Genomic DNA, 20,532 nt, shown 5'->3' with positions numbered 1-20,532 from the left:
ACTTTTAGTTGGGATTGTATTGATTCTAATAGATCAACTGGGAGAATTGACTTCTTTTGTAGTAGTCAGTTTTTAAATTCATGGCCTTGTAGTGGTGGTGGTGGTTTAGTTGCTAAGTCATGTCTGACTCTTGTGACCCCATGGACTGAAGCCTGCCAGGCTCCTCTCTCCATGGAATTCTCTAGGCAAGAATACTGGAGTGGGTTGCCATTTCCTCCTCTGGGGGATCTTCCCCACCCAAAGATGATCATAAGCTCAATAATGTGCTTGTTTACTCTGTAGCAATCTTGCATATTATATATTAGATTTATTATTATGTATTAATATGTTTGTTGATGAAAATTGTATTTGTTTCATTTTCTAATTATTTATAGCCCTTTTGTATAAATACAGTTGATCCTTGTACATTGACATATCTAGTGATGTTGGTAAATTTAATTAATTCCATTAACTGCTTGAATATTCTTTTGGATTTTCTGCTTAACACAATGTGATTGGTGAACAATACCAAGTTTGCTTTTTCTTTAATATTTACTTCTTTTGTTTGCTTTATCATGTGGGCTTAGGTTTCCAGTATGATGCTGAATAGAAATGATGATGTGGTTATTCTTGTTTCTAAATTCAGAGAGAAAGTATTTTATATTTCATCTTTAAGGATGATGTTAGCTACAGATTTTTTTGTTGGTACCATTTATCAGCATTAGAAAGTATTCTTTTATTCCTGATTTGCTATGAGTTTGAGTTTGTTTTTTTTTTAAATCCTAAATAGTATCGGATTTTCTTAAGTGATTTTTTGCATCTCTTAACATGTTCATATTCCAAGATGATTCTTTTTTCATTTCTGAATCTGTATTCTTTTTTGATCAATTTTTTTAAAGGATCTATCAATTTTAGTAGTCTTTTTAAAGAAACAATTTTTTGTTTTCTCAATTTTCTCCATTGTATATGTATCAATTTTTGTTTATTATTTTCATCCTTCTTTCAGCATTACTTTGCTGTTATTTCTAGGATATTTGAAGTTGATTTTTACTCCTCCTTTTGCAGGATATCATTTAAGGCTCTACATTTGCCTCTAAAAATATGGTTAGTTGCAACGTATAAATATAAATTATTTTTTCATTGTCATTTATTTGGAAATATTTTCTAATTCCCCCATTGGCTACTTAGAAGTATATTACTTAAATTTCCAAGTATTTGGGAATTTTCTAATAGTTGTTTTAAATTTTTTTCCTCACCTAATTTCCCTCTAGTCAGAGAAGGTACTCTATATATAGACTTCCATTTCTTAAAATTTGTTGAGATTTATTTCCCCACAATTTGTTGTATTTTGTGTAGTTGCTGCATTGGGTGTTTTATAGGTTAGGTCATGTTTAAAATTATTTTCAAAGTCCTGTATCCTCATTGATTATTTTTTCCTGCTTGTTCTCTGAATTGCTGAGAGAAGTGTGTAACTCACTATGTATTACTCACTATGTTGATTACATAGGTGTATTACTCACTATGGCTGTGAGTTTGTCTTTTTCTCCTTTTAGTCTGTCCTTCTTCACATATTTTGAAATATTGTGAAGCTATATTATTTGGTACATACAGTTTTTTTTAAATAGTTGTCTCTCTGATAGTTGGACCTTTCACCATTATGAAATGTCCTTTTTGTCTCTAGTAATGTTTCCTGTCCCAAAACCTACTTTGTCTAATATTAATATAGCAACACCAGCTTTGTTTTCATGAGCATTTGCAAAGCATTTTTCATCCTTTCACTTTTTACCTTTTCTGTATCCTAATATTTGCATTGTGATTCTTATGAACAGTATGTAGTTGGGTTTTATATTTTAATTTAGCTTGACATCCGTCCTTTTTAGTTGGTATATTCTGTCTATTGTCACTTAACGTAATCTGATATATTTGGATTTAAATCTACTGCATTGTTCTTTGTTAACTTTCTCCCCCTGTTCTTCATCTCTTCTTTTGCTTTCTTGTGTATTAATCTAGTATTTTAATTCTCCCTTTACCCTTCCTCTATTAGCCTGTTATGAAGTCTGCATAATTCTTTTAGAGGTCCCCCAAGAGATTATAATACATATCCTTGATTTATAAGCATCAAATGCAATTAGTACCTTTACTACTTCCTGAGAAGAATGGGTTATTAAATGACATTTAGTTCTACAAATATTTGCCCTCAAGGATTTATTTTTTATTGTTGTATATTTAATATAATTTTAAGTTTATCCACATATTTATCCTTTCTGTTGTTCCTCATTCCTTCCTACAGTTTTATTCTTCCATCTGGCATCTCATTCCTTCTGCCTAAAATAACTCTATTTAGCATATATCTTCTGCTAGTGAGTTCTCTCAGTTTTTGTTTTTTCTGGAAATGTCTTCATTTCCATTTTGCTAGGTTTAGAGTTCTCTGAGTCATTTCCTCTAGTGTCCCTGAACTGGAATCTTACCATTTCCACTTGCCTACAGTGTATACTTAAATCAGTGAAGCCATCTTGGGCATATGGCAGTGAGTTTCCGGGTCTCATACCTGCCAAGCAAGAATGATTATTTTCAAAATTATGGATAATCCATTAGGATAAGCTTTTGGGAGGGCACTTTGTAGACTGTATAAAGATCTAAAGTGTACATTTATAGCCTTCTAAACTACTTAGCCCATTTCCCAATGGATATAATGACACAGGTGTAAAAGTAAAAATAATAGCAACCATTTATAAAGTACTTATCTGCTAGGCACCATTTAAGTGCTTTACCTGTTTTAGCGACCTCATCAGCGTAATTAACAGTAACCCCATGAGGGTACTGTTATTATCCAAGACTTACAGATGAGATTAAGAAACCTGACCAAGATTATACAGTTGGTAAGAGATGAACTAAGGCTTCGAACTAAGCAATCTGACTTGAGAATCCATGCTTTTAATTACCATTCTGTACTGCCCCTCCGGGGTGCTCATTAATGCATTTAGTAGCAAACATGAGAATACAGTAGATGTCCACCAATCAGAGGTGGTTAAATAAGGTGTTTCCATAGAGTAGAATGTGATATAGCCATTATAATGTAGTTCTGTAGTAATGAAATAATGTGTATGACATCCAGTCAATGAAAAACAGCTTACAGAACAGCTTGTACAGTTTGGGTTCATTAGTTGTAAAATTATGTGTGTGGGAAGGGAAGCTGATTATGGACAGAAGGCTCAGAAGTGTGTCTTTAATAGTAAACCTGAATAGTTTTTGACAAAAACAGTAAAGCTATTTTTATTTAATGAACAGAGGTTATATCTTCTTCTTCTATCTGAATATATTTCTTGGGGCATAATAACCAATTTAAAATGAAACCATGTGATAACTATTGAATGAATTAATAAAGAAATATTTGAGCTCCATTATTATTTACATAAGGATTTCCTATAAGAGAAGGAAGATTCTACACTTTGCTGTGATAAATAATAACTCTTCATTGGTTGGATACTTGTATTTCTTATATCTTCCCTGGTACTGTCTTTTTTTTTCTTTTTTTCCTTTTTTTTTTTTTTTTTTTTCCAAACAGAACAACACTCAATGTGGATTTTGGCAATAAAACAAATACATGGATTTCAAAGTACTTTTGTCTGTGGTCCTTTTATTGTTTGGGAATCAGTTTTAAAGTTCACAAACCATTGATTTTCAAAATTCCTCTTTGTTGCTATAACCCTGCATCCCAGATCTGATTGAGAAAAGGAACCAAGTTCTCCACAGAATTAGCATCCACCGTCTTCTCTGTGTTGCTGTTTCAAAATAAAAAATTCATCTTGAAGGGTTTAGAGAGAGAAGGTGGGCCAAGTTACCTGTGGAGAGAAATAGTAATATCTAGCTTGCCATAAAGGGCAGATGGATGGTTCATCCATCACAACCATGAAACTGCCTAAGAATTTGTCTCATTACCAAAGTATGCCTGGTTGGTGATTGAATGAACACTAATTGGGACACAGCAGACAGATGTAGAGGAGTGAATTAGCTGCCTTGCATCCTATACTCTGAAAATCAGCCGAAAGTCGAGTACTTAATTTTAATCGCAAAACACAACTGAGGACTGTGTTTGTGTATACCTGTGGGAATGTTCCTTAAAACATATTCACTGGGGAAAGGAAATAAGCACTTCATGTATCATATTTTTAAATGCACACAGGGCTTCTTGTAAGTGCTGTAGTTTGTTTGTTTTCCGACCCTGAAACCTCCATAAAATTATTCCATGTATACAGGTTTATGGCACAGTTTGGATTCCACACCACATCCCTGAGCTCTCACCACATGTGAAAACAAAGGGTCATGCATGTACCTCAGTCCTGTGCCTCACTGTGTCTTGGATCTCATTTCTTCACTTTAATAATTACTTGGCATTACCATCTTCACTTCACTCACAATAACTTGGAATTGACCATCTCTGTAATTGAGATTGTCCAGCTTCCTCATAAGAGCCTCCCAGGTGATGCTAGTGGTAAAAACCCGCCTGCCAGTGCAGGAGGTATAAGAGATGTGGGTTCGATCCCTGGGTTGGGAAGATCCCCTGGAGGAGGGCACGGTAACCTGCTCCAGTATTCTTGCCTGGAGAATCCCCATGGACAGAGGAGACTGGTGGGCTACAGTCCGGAGGGCCTCAAAGAGTCAGACACTACTGAAGTGACTTAGCACGCACACCCTCAGCCTCATCATAAACATTGTGTGGCCACATCGGGCACACCTAGAACAGTCCAGAGCAGGACTGGGGCAGCGTTAATTTTCCTCTGATGTGAGCACTCATGTCACCAAGCCTACAAACAATTTTAAGATCTTTCTCTGGGACTGCTTTATACTCAAATGTTTCTTCATTGGCAAATCACTCAAAGGCCTTCAAAATTTGTACTATCACCTTTTGAAGATACTGTGTTTATATATTTGTTTGGTTTCCTAGGGTCTTAGTTGCAGCGCGCAGGATCTGGCTACAGCACCGGCCCAGTAGTTGCAGCACGTGGGCTCTCTAGTTGTGCAACACGTGGGTCTTATTTCTCCAACTAAGAATCGAACCCACGTCCCTTGCATTGGAAGGCGGATTCTTAACCACTGGACCACCAGGGAAATACTGTACTATCACTTTTTTACAGTACTCACTGAAGTACTGTATGGAATATATTATACAGTACTCCTATAATTCAGAAGGTTTTTTATATTTTTTAATGTGTACTTCAAGAAAGCACTCAGGGAGCTCCGACTATACCATATTCGCCTTGAGGAGTCCGTGTTGGCCTCTGGAATTTAGCAAGGTGAGATAGTCTTCGCCATTCCCAGTGTGGTCCCCTAGGCAGGAGCCCCAGCATCTTCTGGGACCCTCTTAGAAATGCAGACCCTGTGGCCCCACCTGGACCTGCTGAATTAAATTCTGCATTTTAACATGTTCCCAGTGGGCTCCAATGCAAGATGCAGTTAGAAAAACCCTGAAGCAGTTTTTTTACACAGCGTCCTAGCCTATATGGTGACAATGCCAATTACATTTCAACTTGCGTGGGCCTGTTCAACAATCATATTACATCTGAACATGAGTTTCGTCTGTTCTCTTGTTGCTCAGAGGCCCCGCTGCCCACCCAGTTCTGAGGAAAGTCGCTTAAATGTTTGACAGTGTCTTTTGTGTCTTCTAGCAGATTGCCCTTCCCTATACTTGTCATTCCTGCAAGCTGCTTAGCAGTTGTCAAAGACAATGTTATAACCTGCCTGGGAAGCTTGTTTGATCTGATGTCATAATCCTGTTGACCTGCCAAGCCCTGTGATTCGTTATAGTTAGAGCTGTTCATATTAATGTGATGTACGGGTGGGGAAGCTTTGTTTCATGAAGATCTACTGTTTGGACTTGTTAGATTCTGGGGAACCGAGACAAGGAAGTGATTATTTCCTAAATCATACTGTATATGGAGTTTAGAAATATATCGTCTACCTGAATCCTTTCTAGTTGATATTATAAAAAACATGCAATAATGTTTTATTATATTACCATGTCAAGACATGTTAACACCTGCCTTATTTACTTTTTGAGCAAACCAGTGCCATTTAAAGAGAGTATACACAGGAAAACAAAATAAAAAATGCTACATTGTTACATGGATTATGCATATTCAATCATTCAAGACAATTAGCATATGGATAAACAATTGAAAAATTATCTACTTCTTAGAATATAATTTTAAATGATAAAATCATAACGCTTGTCCAAATATAAAATGAATGTGTCAAAGATTTTATTCCACTGATTAATTAATGAAGGAACCAGTCAAATATAAAGAGGGGCTAAATATTTACAGACAGCTTAAAAAATGTTACGTTGTGATTGCTGGGTTATATACAAAACTGGTTATTGTTCTACAGGGCAACAAACTGTTACCTTTGAGGTTAACAGTAATTATTTGTATCTCTAACCAACCCCCCCACCACCCCCGCCAAATCTATCGCTTAGCCTGTTCTTTCACAAACTCTGAGAATTTTAATCAATATTAAAGAGTGGAGTGAACAAAGTATTATTCCTTCTGTTATCCTTGAGTGGCCTGTGCCCCCAGAAGACATTGAAATGAGGTTTTCTGCCTTATCTTACATCCAAATTTTATATAATTTTTCTTATACTTATAGAAAACCATTTTCTGTTAAAAATGTCAACATCACTTCTAATGAAGGATTGCATATGCTCACTTTCCAAGTGGGCATTTATTCTAAAACAGCAGAAGGTGAAGGTTGGCATAATTTTTTCTACATCCCATAGTTACTTCTGAATGCCAGTAGGTTTTCGGAATAACTGTAGATTTCCATACTTAGTGATTCTGACTATTCAATTTGTGCTTGGGTATCTGAGGTGGCTCAGAGAACAGTCATGACAGAGTGCCCACTCAAAGAGGTGTGACTATCAGGAGGGTCTACTGTTTACACTCACACCACGTGGCAAGGTAAATCTGCTTCCTGTTTTTGGTTCTCTATGGACGCTGGTGTGTTTCAGTAGGAAATTAATATTTTTGAAATTAAGCACTCACTCCTTCTCCCCTGTACATATGCTAATTACATAACATGTAGGTTTCTCTCTGTAATCATTTATATTCATATTCATGAACAGTGCTTCCTCCCTTTTGCCATTTGGCTTCCATTGAATCTCATCTGCATTATTCTCTGAAATTGAATTAATTGTGAGCTAGCAGGGAAGAAGATAAGTATTCTGAGTGTATTAACTAGGAAACATTGATCTATAACTAAAAGTTATTTTCGAAAATAGGGTAGGGTGTGTGGGTTTTGTTATTTTTTTTTAAAGTTTGTTTTAATGTCAGGGTCCGCTTGCATTCAGAGCATTCACTGCATCTACAAAGAAGAGGGTCGTGGCTTTTTACGCTGCTCCTGACTTCAGCTTGCTCTCCAAAGGCAGCCAAGGGCAGAGAGGGCCCTTCACGTTCTCAGCAGGGGACCTGGCAGAGGGGAAGATGCCAGAATCATAGAGTTCTCGGCATAAATAGTTCCAAGATCTGAATGCATTCTTTGCTAACAATTGAATGAATGGGTTTGTTCTCCCCTTCTTTCTGGTGAGCTAACCTTGTGTTGTGTTGGTCTGTTCAAGAGCATTCTTCAGTGAAGATAGTTGGGGTAGAATATAAATGTGCCCCAGTAAACCACATATGGGAATGTGATGTAGGGTTAGAATTCACAACTGCGGGGAGTTCACAAGGCCTGCCTGTTGAAATATCTGGAGATGTTTACCAAAAGGAAGAGTGTTTCTGTTTGGCTCAAAATAAAAACACTGTTTTATGTGTTTGTGTGAGTGTTCACTAAAATTTGTTCTGATGCATGGGACAGCTCTGTTAGGATTCTTTCCTAAAGACTTTAGATTGCCTGTCTTTATTATTGTTTTCTGTAATGAGGTATAATAAAACCCAAGCTTTTATCTGTATATTAACTTTTATAACTGAAAATGAGAATAGGTACAAAAATCAAAGGCTTAAGATAGATCTTCCTGCACTTTACCTTTAAAAATGTTAGGTTCCCAAAAAAAAAAAAAAAAAAAAATGTTAGGTTCATGTAATCATTTCTTTTTTCCCCAAATAATTTAAAAGACTTCATTTGAGCCTTGATGGTAAATTGAATTAAAGATTTATTAAATTTCAGTGTGATCTTTAGGATAACATTGGCCACATAATTTATATGCCTTTATTTTTTTATGCCTTTAATTTTAAATGTTACCTACATCATGGAAGGATGGTATCTTTTTATCATATAGATTCTTGGGGGCATGTCATTATTTTGGATGATGTAAAAATTTATAAGCATCAGTTAATTATTTCCATTTTTGTCTATTTTGAAAGTCTGATTTTAACATCCTGACTTTTTGCATTGATTATATTTTTATCATAATAAAAGTGTTGACTAGATGACTTAGAAAATATTTGCAAAGCCTGGAGAAGGTAATCATCATCTGTGATATCCAAAGAGAAGAAAACTACTCTTAATATCTTCATCTGTTTCCTGATTTTTTATCCTTCCATGAAAATGTAGATTTATCTAAAATTAGGATCATCCTTCATGTAGAGTTTGTATTCTGCTTGGTATTCTCACTTACAGATACTTTGAAACTATTTTTTTTTTTTTGAAACTATTTTTTTAAAAAAGCAGAGGGTGCAGAATGTATCTTTTCAAATGGAAATATTCCTGCTATGTTATTAAATAAGAAAGCAGTCTGCAATTTTATCTCCTTTTTGGTGTAAACAACATTGTACCATGCTTGATTTATGTTTTTCCAGATTCTTTCTTGCTATGACATAGGCTCCATTCTTTATCATCTTTTTGCTTATTTGTGTTTTCTGATTGTTCTATGGTGGAGCACTCTTAACTTTTTGGACTTCATCAGTATAGATTGAAATAACAAGAAGCATTCCTATCCAAGAGCCTTTGTGAGCAGCTTTTTTTCGGATCATTTTCTTAGGATAAATTCCTAGGAGTGCCATCATTGGGTCTAAGTGGTGAATATTTTGTGTATTTTGTACTCTTTGTAGTCTAATTGCATTCTTCTTGAAAGTGAGTTTTAAATGTGTTTTCTACAAAGTAAAACACATTTATTCAGCCATTTTGCCCTCATGTCTTTGCTTTATCAGGCTTCGTTGCATCATTATCTTTTCCCATCTTCCTTAGAGTTCCTATCTCCTTATAAACCACACACACTTTTTTCTCTTCCCCCACCCCTAAATCCACATTTTTTTGGACAGCATTATCCCAGTGCTATCCTGTGGCTCCCACTTCTGTGTTCGCTGACTCATTGGAAAAGACCCTGGTCCTGGGAAAGATTGAAGGCAAAAGGAAAAGGGGTTAACCATATATATACATGTATGGTTAGACAGCACTGCTGACTCAGTGGGCATGAGTTTGAGCAAACTCCGGGAGACAGTGAAGGACAGAGGAGCTTGGTGTGCTGCAGTCCATGGGCTCACAAAGAGTCGGACATGACTTAGCGACTGAACAGGAACACTGTCCTCTGCCTCACCGCTCCCTTTGCCATCCCAGAGAAGACTGACCTCTTGTCCCTCTGGCCTCACATACCATGCCAAACACATGAAGATCACCTCCTCATTGAGATTCTGCCAAAAGCAAAACATCAGCTACTATCCTCAGATGAAGATTTTGTGAGTTTTCTTTTTTCTCTGAATTTAGTAGCTTGAAAAAATTAGTAAAAAAAAAGTTGTCCTTGAATTTTCAAGGATTATTTTTTAGAAGCTGTTTAGAAGAAGTTTATTATCAGAAACGTAGAGACCCCAATATTAGAAAGTTCATTAGAAATGGTTCAAATATTTTTCGTAGAAAAATATCTAAATTGCCTTTATACAGCACCACTTTCTATGACCTAATACCGAACTGTGTGGATAGGAGGAAAGAAGCTCTGCAGTAGCAGGCATGTTGGCCAAAATTACTTTCACCTCAAATGCTAGGGCTGTGGACCAAAAATAGTCTCATTTCCTGATACACTGAAGAAGAACAGAGATGGTTTATGAAAAATATTCCAACCAGATGTCCAGGAATTTGGAAGCTGCAGGTACAAAGGAAGGGAGGGAAAGAAGGCAAATTGTCTTCTATGTGTTAAAACAGTGCAGGTGTTACTCAATCATGCCCGACTCTTTGTGACCCCATGGACTGTAGCCTGCCAGGATCCTCTGTCCATGGGATTCTCCAGGCAAGAATACTGGAGTGGATAGCCATTTCCTTCTCCAGGAGCTCTTCCCAACCCAGGGATCAAATCCAGGTCTCCCCACTGGGGGCAGATTCTTTATCATCTGAGTCACCAGAGAAGCCCATTATGTAACTGTGTGTTTTTAAAAAAATTATGTGTTATTTCTCTTTGGCGTCTTCATTGACTCATGTGGGTGTTCTCTAGTTGTGACGAGTGGGGGTTATTCTCTATTGTGATGCCTAGGCTTTCCATCATGGTCACTTCTCTTGTTGCAGAGCCCTAGGGCTTGGGCTTCAGTCGTTGTGGCCTATGAGCTTAGTTGCCCTGCAGCATGTGGAATCTTCCCAGACCAGGGATCAAACCCATGTCCCCTGCAATGGCAGGTGGGTTCTCAACCACTGAACCACCAAGGAAAGTCCTAACAATGGGTTTTAAATATTATGGATAGTCCATTGAGAGAAAGGCATTACATTCTCCAGATCTCTGTAGCTGAATGTCTGTGACATGTTAGGCACTGTGCTGGGAGCTTTGAGGAATAAGGTTAAGTTGCAGGACAACTTCCTCTTTGCCAATCAGTGTTACAATCAACTCAGGAGAAAGGCATGTGAACAGAGAACCACAGCGAAGGCAATTTAAAAGAGGGGCTTTTTGAGTGCTGTTAAGCAAGTGCCTTTACATTCAGTTCAGGGATAGGCTATTTCCAACTGTGGAGGCAGAGGAAGATATTCTGCAAAGGAAGTAGCTTTTGAACTGAGCCTTAGATGAGCTGATAATATCTTGAGAGATAAAGATTGTTAAAATATACATGAAAAGGATGCAGAATTCTGATAAAATTGTGCCCGGTGTTTTGGGAAAAGCAAGTAGACCTATCTGACTGGTGTGGAAAGTTCAAATGGAAAAGGAATGAGAGAAAACCCTGATATGATAGGTTAATTAAATCCATATCATGCAGGACTCGGACTCTCAATTGAGAGGTTGGTATTTCTCAAAGTTGTTTCTGTTTTGACTCACTACATGAGCATTATGTTGGGATGTAAAAATGCAAACTCCTGGGCCACGCTGCAAGTCAGAATCAGAAGGAAGATCCCTGGGTTGGGAAGATCCCCTGGAGAAGGAAATGACTACCCACTCCAGTACTCTGGCCTGGAGAATTTCATGGACTGTATAGTCCATGGGGTCACAAAGAGTTGGACACGACTGAGCGACTTTCACTTTCACTTTTCCAGTGCACACTAACTCTAAAACTGGTGAACATTTGCATTGAAACGGCAACCAGGAAGGCAGTCAGTGAGTGCTGTGGGCAGGTGAATGGCCAGCAGGCAGGGAAATTCAGCAGTGACAGCAGGTGAAGGAGCTTGTGAATCAAGGAGGAGGGGAGTCTGTGGAAGTGACTGGTGGCCAGAGGTAGTAATAGAGAGGAGCAGTCATTAGGACTCATGGAGGTGCACCAACAGAAATATGTATAATAAATGAATTTCCCTGAACACCTCCAGGGTCACTGTGAACCTCTAGCCCTCTGCAAAGCTGTGTTTAACCCCCATTGCTAACAGAAATGCTCATGCAAAAAAAAAAAAAAATGCCTGGACTTTCCGAGGGCGTCTCACATGTGCTCATGAACCCATCTGAATCCCGAGCACCACTATTGTCCTGTTGGATGTCATGATGTGAAGACTGATCTCCTGGGTCCCTTGCTCTCTGCCCAGGCTGTGATCCATGAGCACCTTGGTCTTGCTTACTGCCCTCCAGGCCCAGTAGCTTTCTGATACTGTCCCATCAGCTGGTCTGGGAGATGCCATTGTCGCTGTGAGTTCTGTGGTCCCTGCCCCATCAGCATCCTTCCCTGCTGATCTGCGTGTCACCAGCATCTCTTCACCCACCTCACCAGGCCAAACAGATAGAGTGGATGATATGGATGCCCCAGTTTTGTCCTGCCAGGTGGTATCGTAAAGTATCCACATGGGGCACTGTGGCCTGGAGGGATGAGGAAGACTGGATTCTTTTCTCTGGATAACCCTCTGCCAGAAGGATCTCCAAGCAGCCTTCTTTAGCTCTGTGTTTTGTTGATGGAGGCAAAATGCTCTTCCATCCACTCTAACTTCTTCAGGGCTCAGACATCAGTTCAGTGGGGCTGCCAGGACACACCCTGAAAGGCAGAACCTCCTCTTCCCACTGAGAGAGTAGAGGCTTGTGTTGGGGTATCGAGTTCACTGTGCCTGGCCCTCCTCTTCCCCTCAAAATGTGTGTTCCTCTAAAACAGACGAGACACCCTCAGTTCCCAGCAGGTGATGCTTTGGCAGGCCAGCTGCACCCTCCCCCCATCACCATATCTGACCAGTTCCCCGTGGAGGATACCATGAGATCACCTGAGATGCACTTCATATGGGGATTGAAAGGCAAATTGTGTTTGGAAGAAAAGAGATGAAAATTATTTCCCTTAATTTTTTAACAGAGGCAATCTACACTAAGTCGCGTCAGTCACGTCCAACTCTTTGTGACCCTATGGACAGCAGTCCGCCAGGCTCCTCTGTCCGTGGGATTTTCCATGCAAGAATCTGGAGTGGGTTGCCATGCCCTTCTCCAGGGATCTTCCCCACCCAGAGATCAAACCCACGTCTCTCTTGTCTCCTGTATTGGCAGGCGGGTTCTTTACTGCTAGCATCACCTGGGAAACCCGGAGGCAGTACATTTATATAATTCAAAAGGTACACAGCGTATCCTGTGAAAAGTCTTCCCACCTCCATCCCCTGCCCTTCAAGTGAACCTATTTGTGTTTCAAGTAAAAATGTAACGTATAGTCTACCAGTTTTTTAAAAATGGAAAATGGTAGCATGCTGAACACACTGTTCTATACCATGCTTTTTACAATTCCATATGAGAGCTTCCTCATTCTTTCTACAGCTGTGGAGTATTTGTCTGTAGGGTTGTATTTAACTGCTCCCTACAGGTAGAACTTGGCATTTTCCCAGACTTTTGCTGTTACAGATGATGCTACAATGGACAATTTGTAAAGAGTTTATTACAGATACAGGCAGGTGTATATCTCCGTGGTCAAGTCCTAGTGTGAGATTGCAGGACAGGTTAAATGAATGTGTAATTTTTAAAAACATATCGCTAGGTTCCTCCTCGTACGTGTTGCACCATTTTGCATTCATACAATTAAGAGACAAGAGCCCCTTTGCCCCCACCTACTGTTTCATCAACAGAATGCTGTCAGACTTCTGGATTTTGTTAATGTGATAGGTGAGGGGTGCCTTATCGGCAGTTTGTCAGCCAGGGGAGAGAGAGCTGGGCTGGGAACCTCCGGATGGCCAGAGCTCTGCTTCACACATAGCTCACGCAACACTGTTATTGAGTAAAAACTAAAGAGCCCACCAGCGTTCTTATTTTTGTCTAAAATGTCATTTTTAATTTTATGTGTTAAATGAACACACAGTAAAGTTGATTTTGCCTTGGGTGTATGGTTCTCTGGATATTTTAAAAAATATTTATTTGTTTGGCTACGCCTGGTCCTTGTTGCAGCAAGTGGGATCTAGCTCCCTGACCAGGCTCCCCCCGCACTGGGAGCGTGGAGTCTTAGCCACAGGATCACCAGGAAGTCCCGGTTCTCTGGATTTGAATACCAGGATCGATTTGAGTAACCGCCACCACAACACGGGACAGCTCTGTCGCCCCAAAGAGTCCCCCGTGCTCCCCCTTTGCAGTTGTACCCTCCCTGTCCCCCGACCCTGGCAACCACTGATCTGTTCCCCGGTCCTGTAGCTCTGTCTTTCAGAGAATGTCATAAAAATAGAACCATACAGTATGTTACCCTTGGAGACTGCTTTTTCCATTCAGCGTGATTTCCTGGAGATTTCATCCAAGCTGTTGTCTGCATTAGTATTTTGTCGCTTTTTATTGCCGAGAAATAGTCCATTGTATGAACATAGCACAGTTTGTTTACCCCTTGAGTGACATGGAGGTTGTTCCCAGTTTGGGGACATTATTGATCGAACGGCTGTAAACATTTGCATACTGGTTTTTGTGTGAATGTAAATTTTAATTTCTTCTCAGCTTAGTTTGATTTCCACTTATTATTATAAGTTTAGGTATATTTTCATGTGTTTATAAGGCATTCATAGATCCTTTTCAATAAAGTGTTCATTTCCTTTACTTTTTTTTCTTTTTGGGTGTTGATGACTTTTAGACAAGTTGCTTAGGGGAGTTGACAGGCATCTGAATGAAAATAGCTATTAGTTTAAAAAAGTAGGACCAAAGTTTGAGAGAAAAACAAAATTTGAAAACAAAAGATTTTAGAGTTACGCTGATAGAGAAATAGAGAGATGGGGCCATGGACCTACGCAAGCTCTACAATGGAGGTAAAAAAGACAGCCTGAAGACAGAATCTGTGGAAATGCCCTGTTTAGGATCTGAAGGAGGAAACTAAGCAAGAGACTTCTTGGAGGTCAGAGAAAAGCCATGTTTGGTGCAGGGTCTCATCAACAAAAGCTGAATATTGAAGGTCTACTAAGTAAAGGGTATAAACCCACAGGGCCCAGTGTTCAGAAAAAAGCATCTCTTTCCGAGAATCCCAAGCAAAAACCCGTTTTGTCTGATTGGATTGGTGCAGGTGACATGACCATCCCTGCACCAGTCATGATAACCAGGAGATACAGCGCCCTGATTGTCTTACCTGGGTCATGGTGCTCCAACTCCAATATTTTCCAGAACCTCATGGATCCCCAAGGAGAGGTATGAGGCTATTGGGTCAAAGACAGATGCGGAGGAAACAGCCAGCAAATGACTAGTAAGTGGGCTTTGAGAATTGTGTATCAGCAAAGTTTAGTTTAGTCAGCAGTTGTGTTTCAAGGCGAAGAAGTTGAGGCAACAGGTGGAGAAAAACTCAATTCAAGAGTTTGCCTCAAGTTTTGGTAACCAAGAAGCTTAAATGAAGGACTGCTTCTCCCTGCTGCCTGCCCAAATAAGACAACATCCATGCATAATCATAGCCCAGGCGACGGTCATGGGGACCGTGATCATGAGGACCACACAGCCCGAAGGGTCATTGAGGAGAAGGATGGCAGAAGTAACAGCAGGTGAAAGCCAGGGGTCACATGGAGGACATGAGAGCACAAGGCTTCCTCTGAGGAGGCAAGTGGCCTCCCCGTCCCCATTCTCTTGCCCTTTTTGTATTCATTCTCCCCACTGCAGTCATAAAATCTTGTCATGTTGGTGCCCAGTGAGAGCTACGTCCGTGGCTTCGTGTTGTTCCCTCGATGTAAGCTTTAGGAAGGGGACTGGATTTTAGGATCCTGTGGACTTCCTGTCTGTGTTTACCCTTTCCTCTTCAGCGCCCTAAAACCATCACCATCCACAAGCTGACCACTCTTCCTCTTCAACAGTGGCAATCCTCTGTCTCTTCTCTGGACTGTAAGTTCCCCATAGTCATGGATTGTGATGGTTTAGCTCAGACTGGATCCTCTAGCAATGTGGCATACAGCAGGGGCTCACACATGTGGACATTGGAAGGATGGATGGGTACCCTCTAATCTGAAAAATGCTCTAGCCTCAGTGTTTACTTCTAAGGTCTGATTCTCACGCATTGTTTACCCGAATCAGATGTCATTTTATTAGAAACTAAATAAGAGCAATAATGAAGAATTGGGGAGATGGGGAAGACCAACTCTTTAGAATTCCATTTTATATTTATGGGGAAAAAAAGAGTGGGAGGGCAGCATGCCAAAATACAGACACAGTTGACACTAGGTATTAGAAATAAGAATCTGTTTTTTCTTATACTTTTTGGTCCTTCCCAGATTTTCTACAATGCACATGTTTTACTTTTTGTTGTTTTGCAGATTTTCCAATGCATTGAAGGAAGTGTTTCACTTTTTCAATTATAAACTTTCAAAATAACCCACACGAAACTCTGTAACAAAACCATAGCAAGCTCCTCATTCTCTGACTTAAATGTATTAATCTATTGGTTACGTTGAGACTTCACCTAATGAATTTTGCTGTGAAAACACTAAAGGAAGAAGAAAATGGAGGAATTAAGGAGTTAAAAATATTTTAAACAGGCCTTTAAGGAAGGAAGCAAAGGAGGGAAGGGGAGAAAGAGAGAAAATACCGAAAGAAGGAGAGAGGGACATAGGAACAGAGAAAGAAAACCACAGTCTAAAGTGTCCTGAAGAAGGATTGATTAAGCATCATGCATGCACCCAGTGAAATATGTACACTATCTGAAGTTCTGTCTCTGAAGACAGTGGTAGTGCCCAGATGGGCACGGTGGAGCTTCGATACCACCACATCTAAAATATCTTCCCAGATCACCCCAAATAAACACACTCCGTAAGTCATGATGGTGTGCTTGCTTTTAACATGGCTCCCGTGGAATGTGACTCCTCCTCCACCCTCTGCCTGCCCAGAAAGGACGACACCGTCTTTGTGAAGATCATGACAATCCTTGTGACTTAAGGTGTGGGTGTGCTAGTTGCTCAGGGGTGTCCAGCTCTTTGCGACCCCTGTGGACTGTAGCCGGTCAGGCTCCTCTATCCATAGAATTCTCCAGGCAAGAATACTGGAGTGGGTTGCCATTCACTTCTTCAGGGAATCTTCCCAACCCAGGGATTGAAGCCGCGTCTCCTGCACTGCAGGCAGATTCTCTACCATCTGAACCTCCAGGGAAGCCCTGTGACATAATATTAAATAAAAAATAACAGATTGAAGGGAATTCCCTGGTGGCCCAGTGGTTAGGACTTAGCGCTTTCACTGCAGTGGCCTGGGTTCAGTCCCTGGTAGGGGAACTGAGATCCTGCAAACCACATGGTATATGGCCAAAAAGCAAATGTTTTAAAAGTATAGAATGAAAAAAAAAAATAATAGATTGAAGAAAGTGTGGTTATAGCCATACATTAAGAAAATAAATATAAAATTTATTCCAAAAGATGGAAAAACTGAAAGACATATATGAATAGCAATATAATCATGAATAGCATGATTGTGTTTTTCCTACTTTTCAAATGTTTACAGCCATACATTTTTTAAAATATATGTATTATAAGGGACTTCCCTGGTGGCTCAGTGGTTAAAACTTCACCTTCCAATGCCAGGGGTGTGGGTTTGGTCCCTTGGTCAGAGAGGCAAGATCCCATATGCCTCGAGGCCAAAAAACCAAAACATAAAGTAGAAACAGTATGGTAGCACATTTAGGAAAGACAAAAAATGGTCCGCATCAAAAAAAAAAGAAATCTTAAAAAGCAAATAGTGTTATAAAATAAAGCAATGTAAACATTGTGCATTATACATCAAATCCGTTTTACCTGACTTGAAATCAGTACAGGAAGAGCTCTCACGGTTCTTTGCTCTCCTTCCCGCAGGATGTGCTGGGCGGCATCCTGATCACCGCCGTCCTCATTGTCCTCACGTACCCTGCCTGGACCCTTATCGATCGCCTGGACTCGGCCAGCCCCCTGCTCCCGGTGTGTGTCCTGGTGGTGCCGTTCTTGCTCTGTTATAACTACCCCGTGTCTGATTACTACAGCCCGACCAGAGCGGACACCACCACCATCCTGGCTGCTGGGGCTGGGGTGACCATAGGCTTCTGGATCAACCATTTTTTCCAGCTCGTGTCTGAGCCCACGGAATCTCTCCCTGTTGTTCAGAACATCCCGCCGCTCACCACTGAGCTGTTAGCTGTGGGTCTGGCCAAATTCACCGTGGGGATTGTGCTGATCCTACTGGTCCGTCAGCTTGTGCAGAAGCTCTCCCTGCAAGTCTTGTACTCCTGGTTCAAGGTGGTCACCAGAAACAAGGAGGCCAGGCGGAGACTGGAAATCGAAGTGCCTTACAAGTTTGTCACCTACACGTCTGTTGGCATCTGTGCTACCACCTTCGTGCCGATGCTCCACAGGTTTCTGGGACTACTCTGAGCCTCAAACAGTCATTGGACCAGACATCAAAAAGTTGAGTGTGGAAGTATTGATGACACATTTTTCTTTAAAAAAATTTCCTTAAGTCACATGTCTGTTTTATCTGAGATAAATGTTGCTGCTCTATGGCGGGAAAAGTTGTCTCGCAGGAACCACTTGCCTGTAAGGGTCATGTCACGGATGAAGCCGGGCTAAACCCACAGTTGACCTCTTTAAGGGTCCCCCACCCTGTCTGTTACATGGACTTTGGGCCAGCCCTGGGCTGGCAGGAATTGCTGCCTGGCTTAGGAGTGGCCACAAACACCCTGGGTTCTGGAGAGCATGACCCAGAAAGCTGGATGTCGGGTTTTCTTTTCAATTATGACCCTGCCCATCACCGAGTCTCAGTGTTGGTCCGAGAGAAAGGGTGACGTTCCTGGGACAGGGTGACTTTCTGTCGTTACGATCACATGAGACCGTGCCAGCTCACAGGGAAAGAGTGCTGTAAACCTCCCCGGGAAGCATGAAAGGTGGGGCATGGCCCTGAGGTCCCGGGCAAGAGCCTGCTTTCCTTACGTGTCCTGGTCCCTGCCCGGTGCACACTGGACAGGGAGGGATCTGCTCCTCCTTGTCGTACACTTCGCAGGATTCGGGTACCACTTATTTCTATTCTCTTCTGAACATGAATTCAGCCGGCTGCTCCCAACTCACTTCATCTGATTTACTCTGGGTGTCCGGCTCTCTCCTGCATCACAGTGACTTGGGACAAGCCCTCTGCCCTTCTTCAGCTTTTTTCATTTCCTTACAAACTGGGAAGGCACTGTCATGGGCCTATTACAGTGAATCAGTAGAACAGATGAATGTAATCCTTCTTAAGGCCCTAGACCTCCCTCCTGGCCACTGTTTCTTCATTACTTTTTCTAAATCCATTTTCTCTCTGCTAAATAGAATCAGGGGCTCCCTTTCCATCCCCCACCCCCCCACCTCTTATCTCTTGGCAATTTTAAGGGTAATTAATGTCAGAACAATGTCAGCCTCTCTTTGGAACAAGCCAACCCAACCCAGCATCCTTTAGACCCCAGGCAAGTCCTTATTAGACTTAGGAAGGCGATCATTATGCAAACACCCTCCTGCAGGGGCTCCTTGAGGAGGAGGAACAAGAATGAAGAGGAAGAGCTGAACAGTGCTCTTAATAGCGCACGTCAATGGACAGTTAACAAAGTGTCTTGTGGTGGATGGAGCTCCTGAGCTGCTGAAGCCAGTGCTTTATAACCCCCTGCGTCTTCACCACTCAGACACTTTGAGGGCAAATCTGCCTGTCTAGATTAGGTTCTTACCTCCGCACCCAGTGTGAAAACTGAACACCCATTTGTCCTGCTTTCAAAGATGCACCCTGGCCTTTTGGTTGCAATCACCTCTGATGTTTGACTTCATGCTTCTGACACTTTTCATAGTTAGAAGGCAGGGGTCAAAATAACTTGCCATTTGCCTGTTTTGACATCATCCTCTGACCAGCATCTGCGGCACTCTGGCAGGGGAATGTCCCCGGTCACGGGCACCCCCACCCGAGACCACCCCACATTGCTGTGCACGCAGCACTCTCTGTACCCCTGTTCCCATGGGCTGCCAGACCTGAGATCACAGCCCTGGGTAATATTTACACAAAATGATTTTAGTTGATTTCTCTGAAGCCAACGGGCAAAAGGATCAGCTTTTTCCACTTGTGTCCTTTGAGAAGGGTGGTAGTTGTCATAGCGGTGGGTGTGAGTGATTCATTTGTGTGTGTATATAAATTTTACTGCCATCTCTTTACTTTTAAGCCCCAACCACAGAATTGCAGTCAGCTGTATTGATGTATTCAAAGCTGTATTTATACAATTTGGATTGAGGATGAATATGGTAGCCATAGCTCAGTAAAGAAAGACTCACAGATTGGTCACATTTTAAAGTCTCTTGTTCCATCAGGCGAAGAATAAAAAGTGCATATTGGTGAGGCCAAGCTTAGTTTTTTAGCACAACGGCTCTGTGGCCTAGAATCAGGCAGAAACTGTTCGGAAAAACTTTTTTACCTGCTTCAAACTGCAGCTTGGTCAGCCCTCCTCATTCACTTTACCCAGCCCTTCACCCTGTTATACACACACACAGCCCTCCTCATTCACTTTACCCAGCCCTTCACCCTGTTATACACACACACACACACACACACACACACACAGAGCCCTCCTCACTTTACCCAGCCCTTCACCCTGTTATACACACACACACACACACACACAGCCCTCCTCATTCACTTTACCCAGCCCTTCACCCTGTTATACACACACACACACACACACACAGCCCTCCTCATTCACTTTACCCAGCCCTTCACCCTGTTATACACACACACACACACACACACACACACACACACACACACCCCTCCTCACTTTACCCAGCCCTTCACCCTGTTATATACAC

At 41.2% G+C, this 20,532-nt stretch overlaps 1 protein-coding gene across 2 annotated transcripts in view; it reads left to right on the top strand.

The window, feature by feature from the left end:
• Nucleotides 1–20,392, top strand: part of SGPP2 (sphingosine-1-phosphate phosphatase 2) — a 147,335-nt gene extending 126,943 nt beyond the window's left edge. Inside the window, exon 4 of one of the 2 annotated variants that reach the window (XM_065927634.1) lies at nt 17,542–20,392. In XM_065927634.1, coding sequence (XP_065783706.1) covers nt 17,542–18,093 — 552 coding nt within the window. In that variant the 3' untranslated portion in view covers nt 18,094–20,392. The remainder of the gene's footprint in view (nt 1–17,541) is intronic. The other variant, XM_065927633.1, reaches the window with a different exon arrangement.
• Nucleotides 20,393–20,532: the final 140 nt, after the last annotated feature.

This window comes from Muntiacus reevesi, chromosome 3 (genome assembly GCF_963930625.1).
Source record: "Muntiacus reevesi chromosome 3, mMunRee1.1, whole genome shotgun sequence".
Taxonomy (NCBI): Eukaryota; Metazoa; Chordata; class Mammalia; order Artiodactyla; family Cervidae; genus Muntiacus; species Muntiacus reevesi.
Note: the sequence above shows the minus strand (reverse complement) of the source record. Positions and strands in the feature narration are given on the sequence as shown.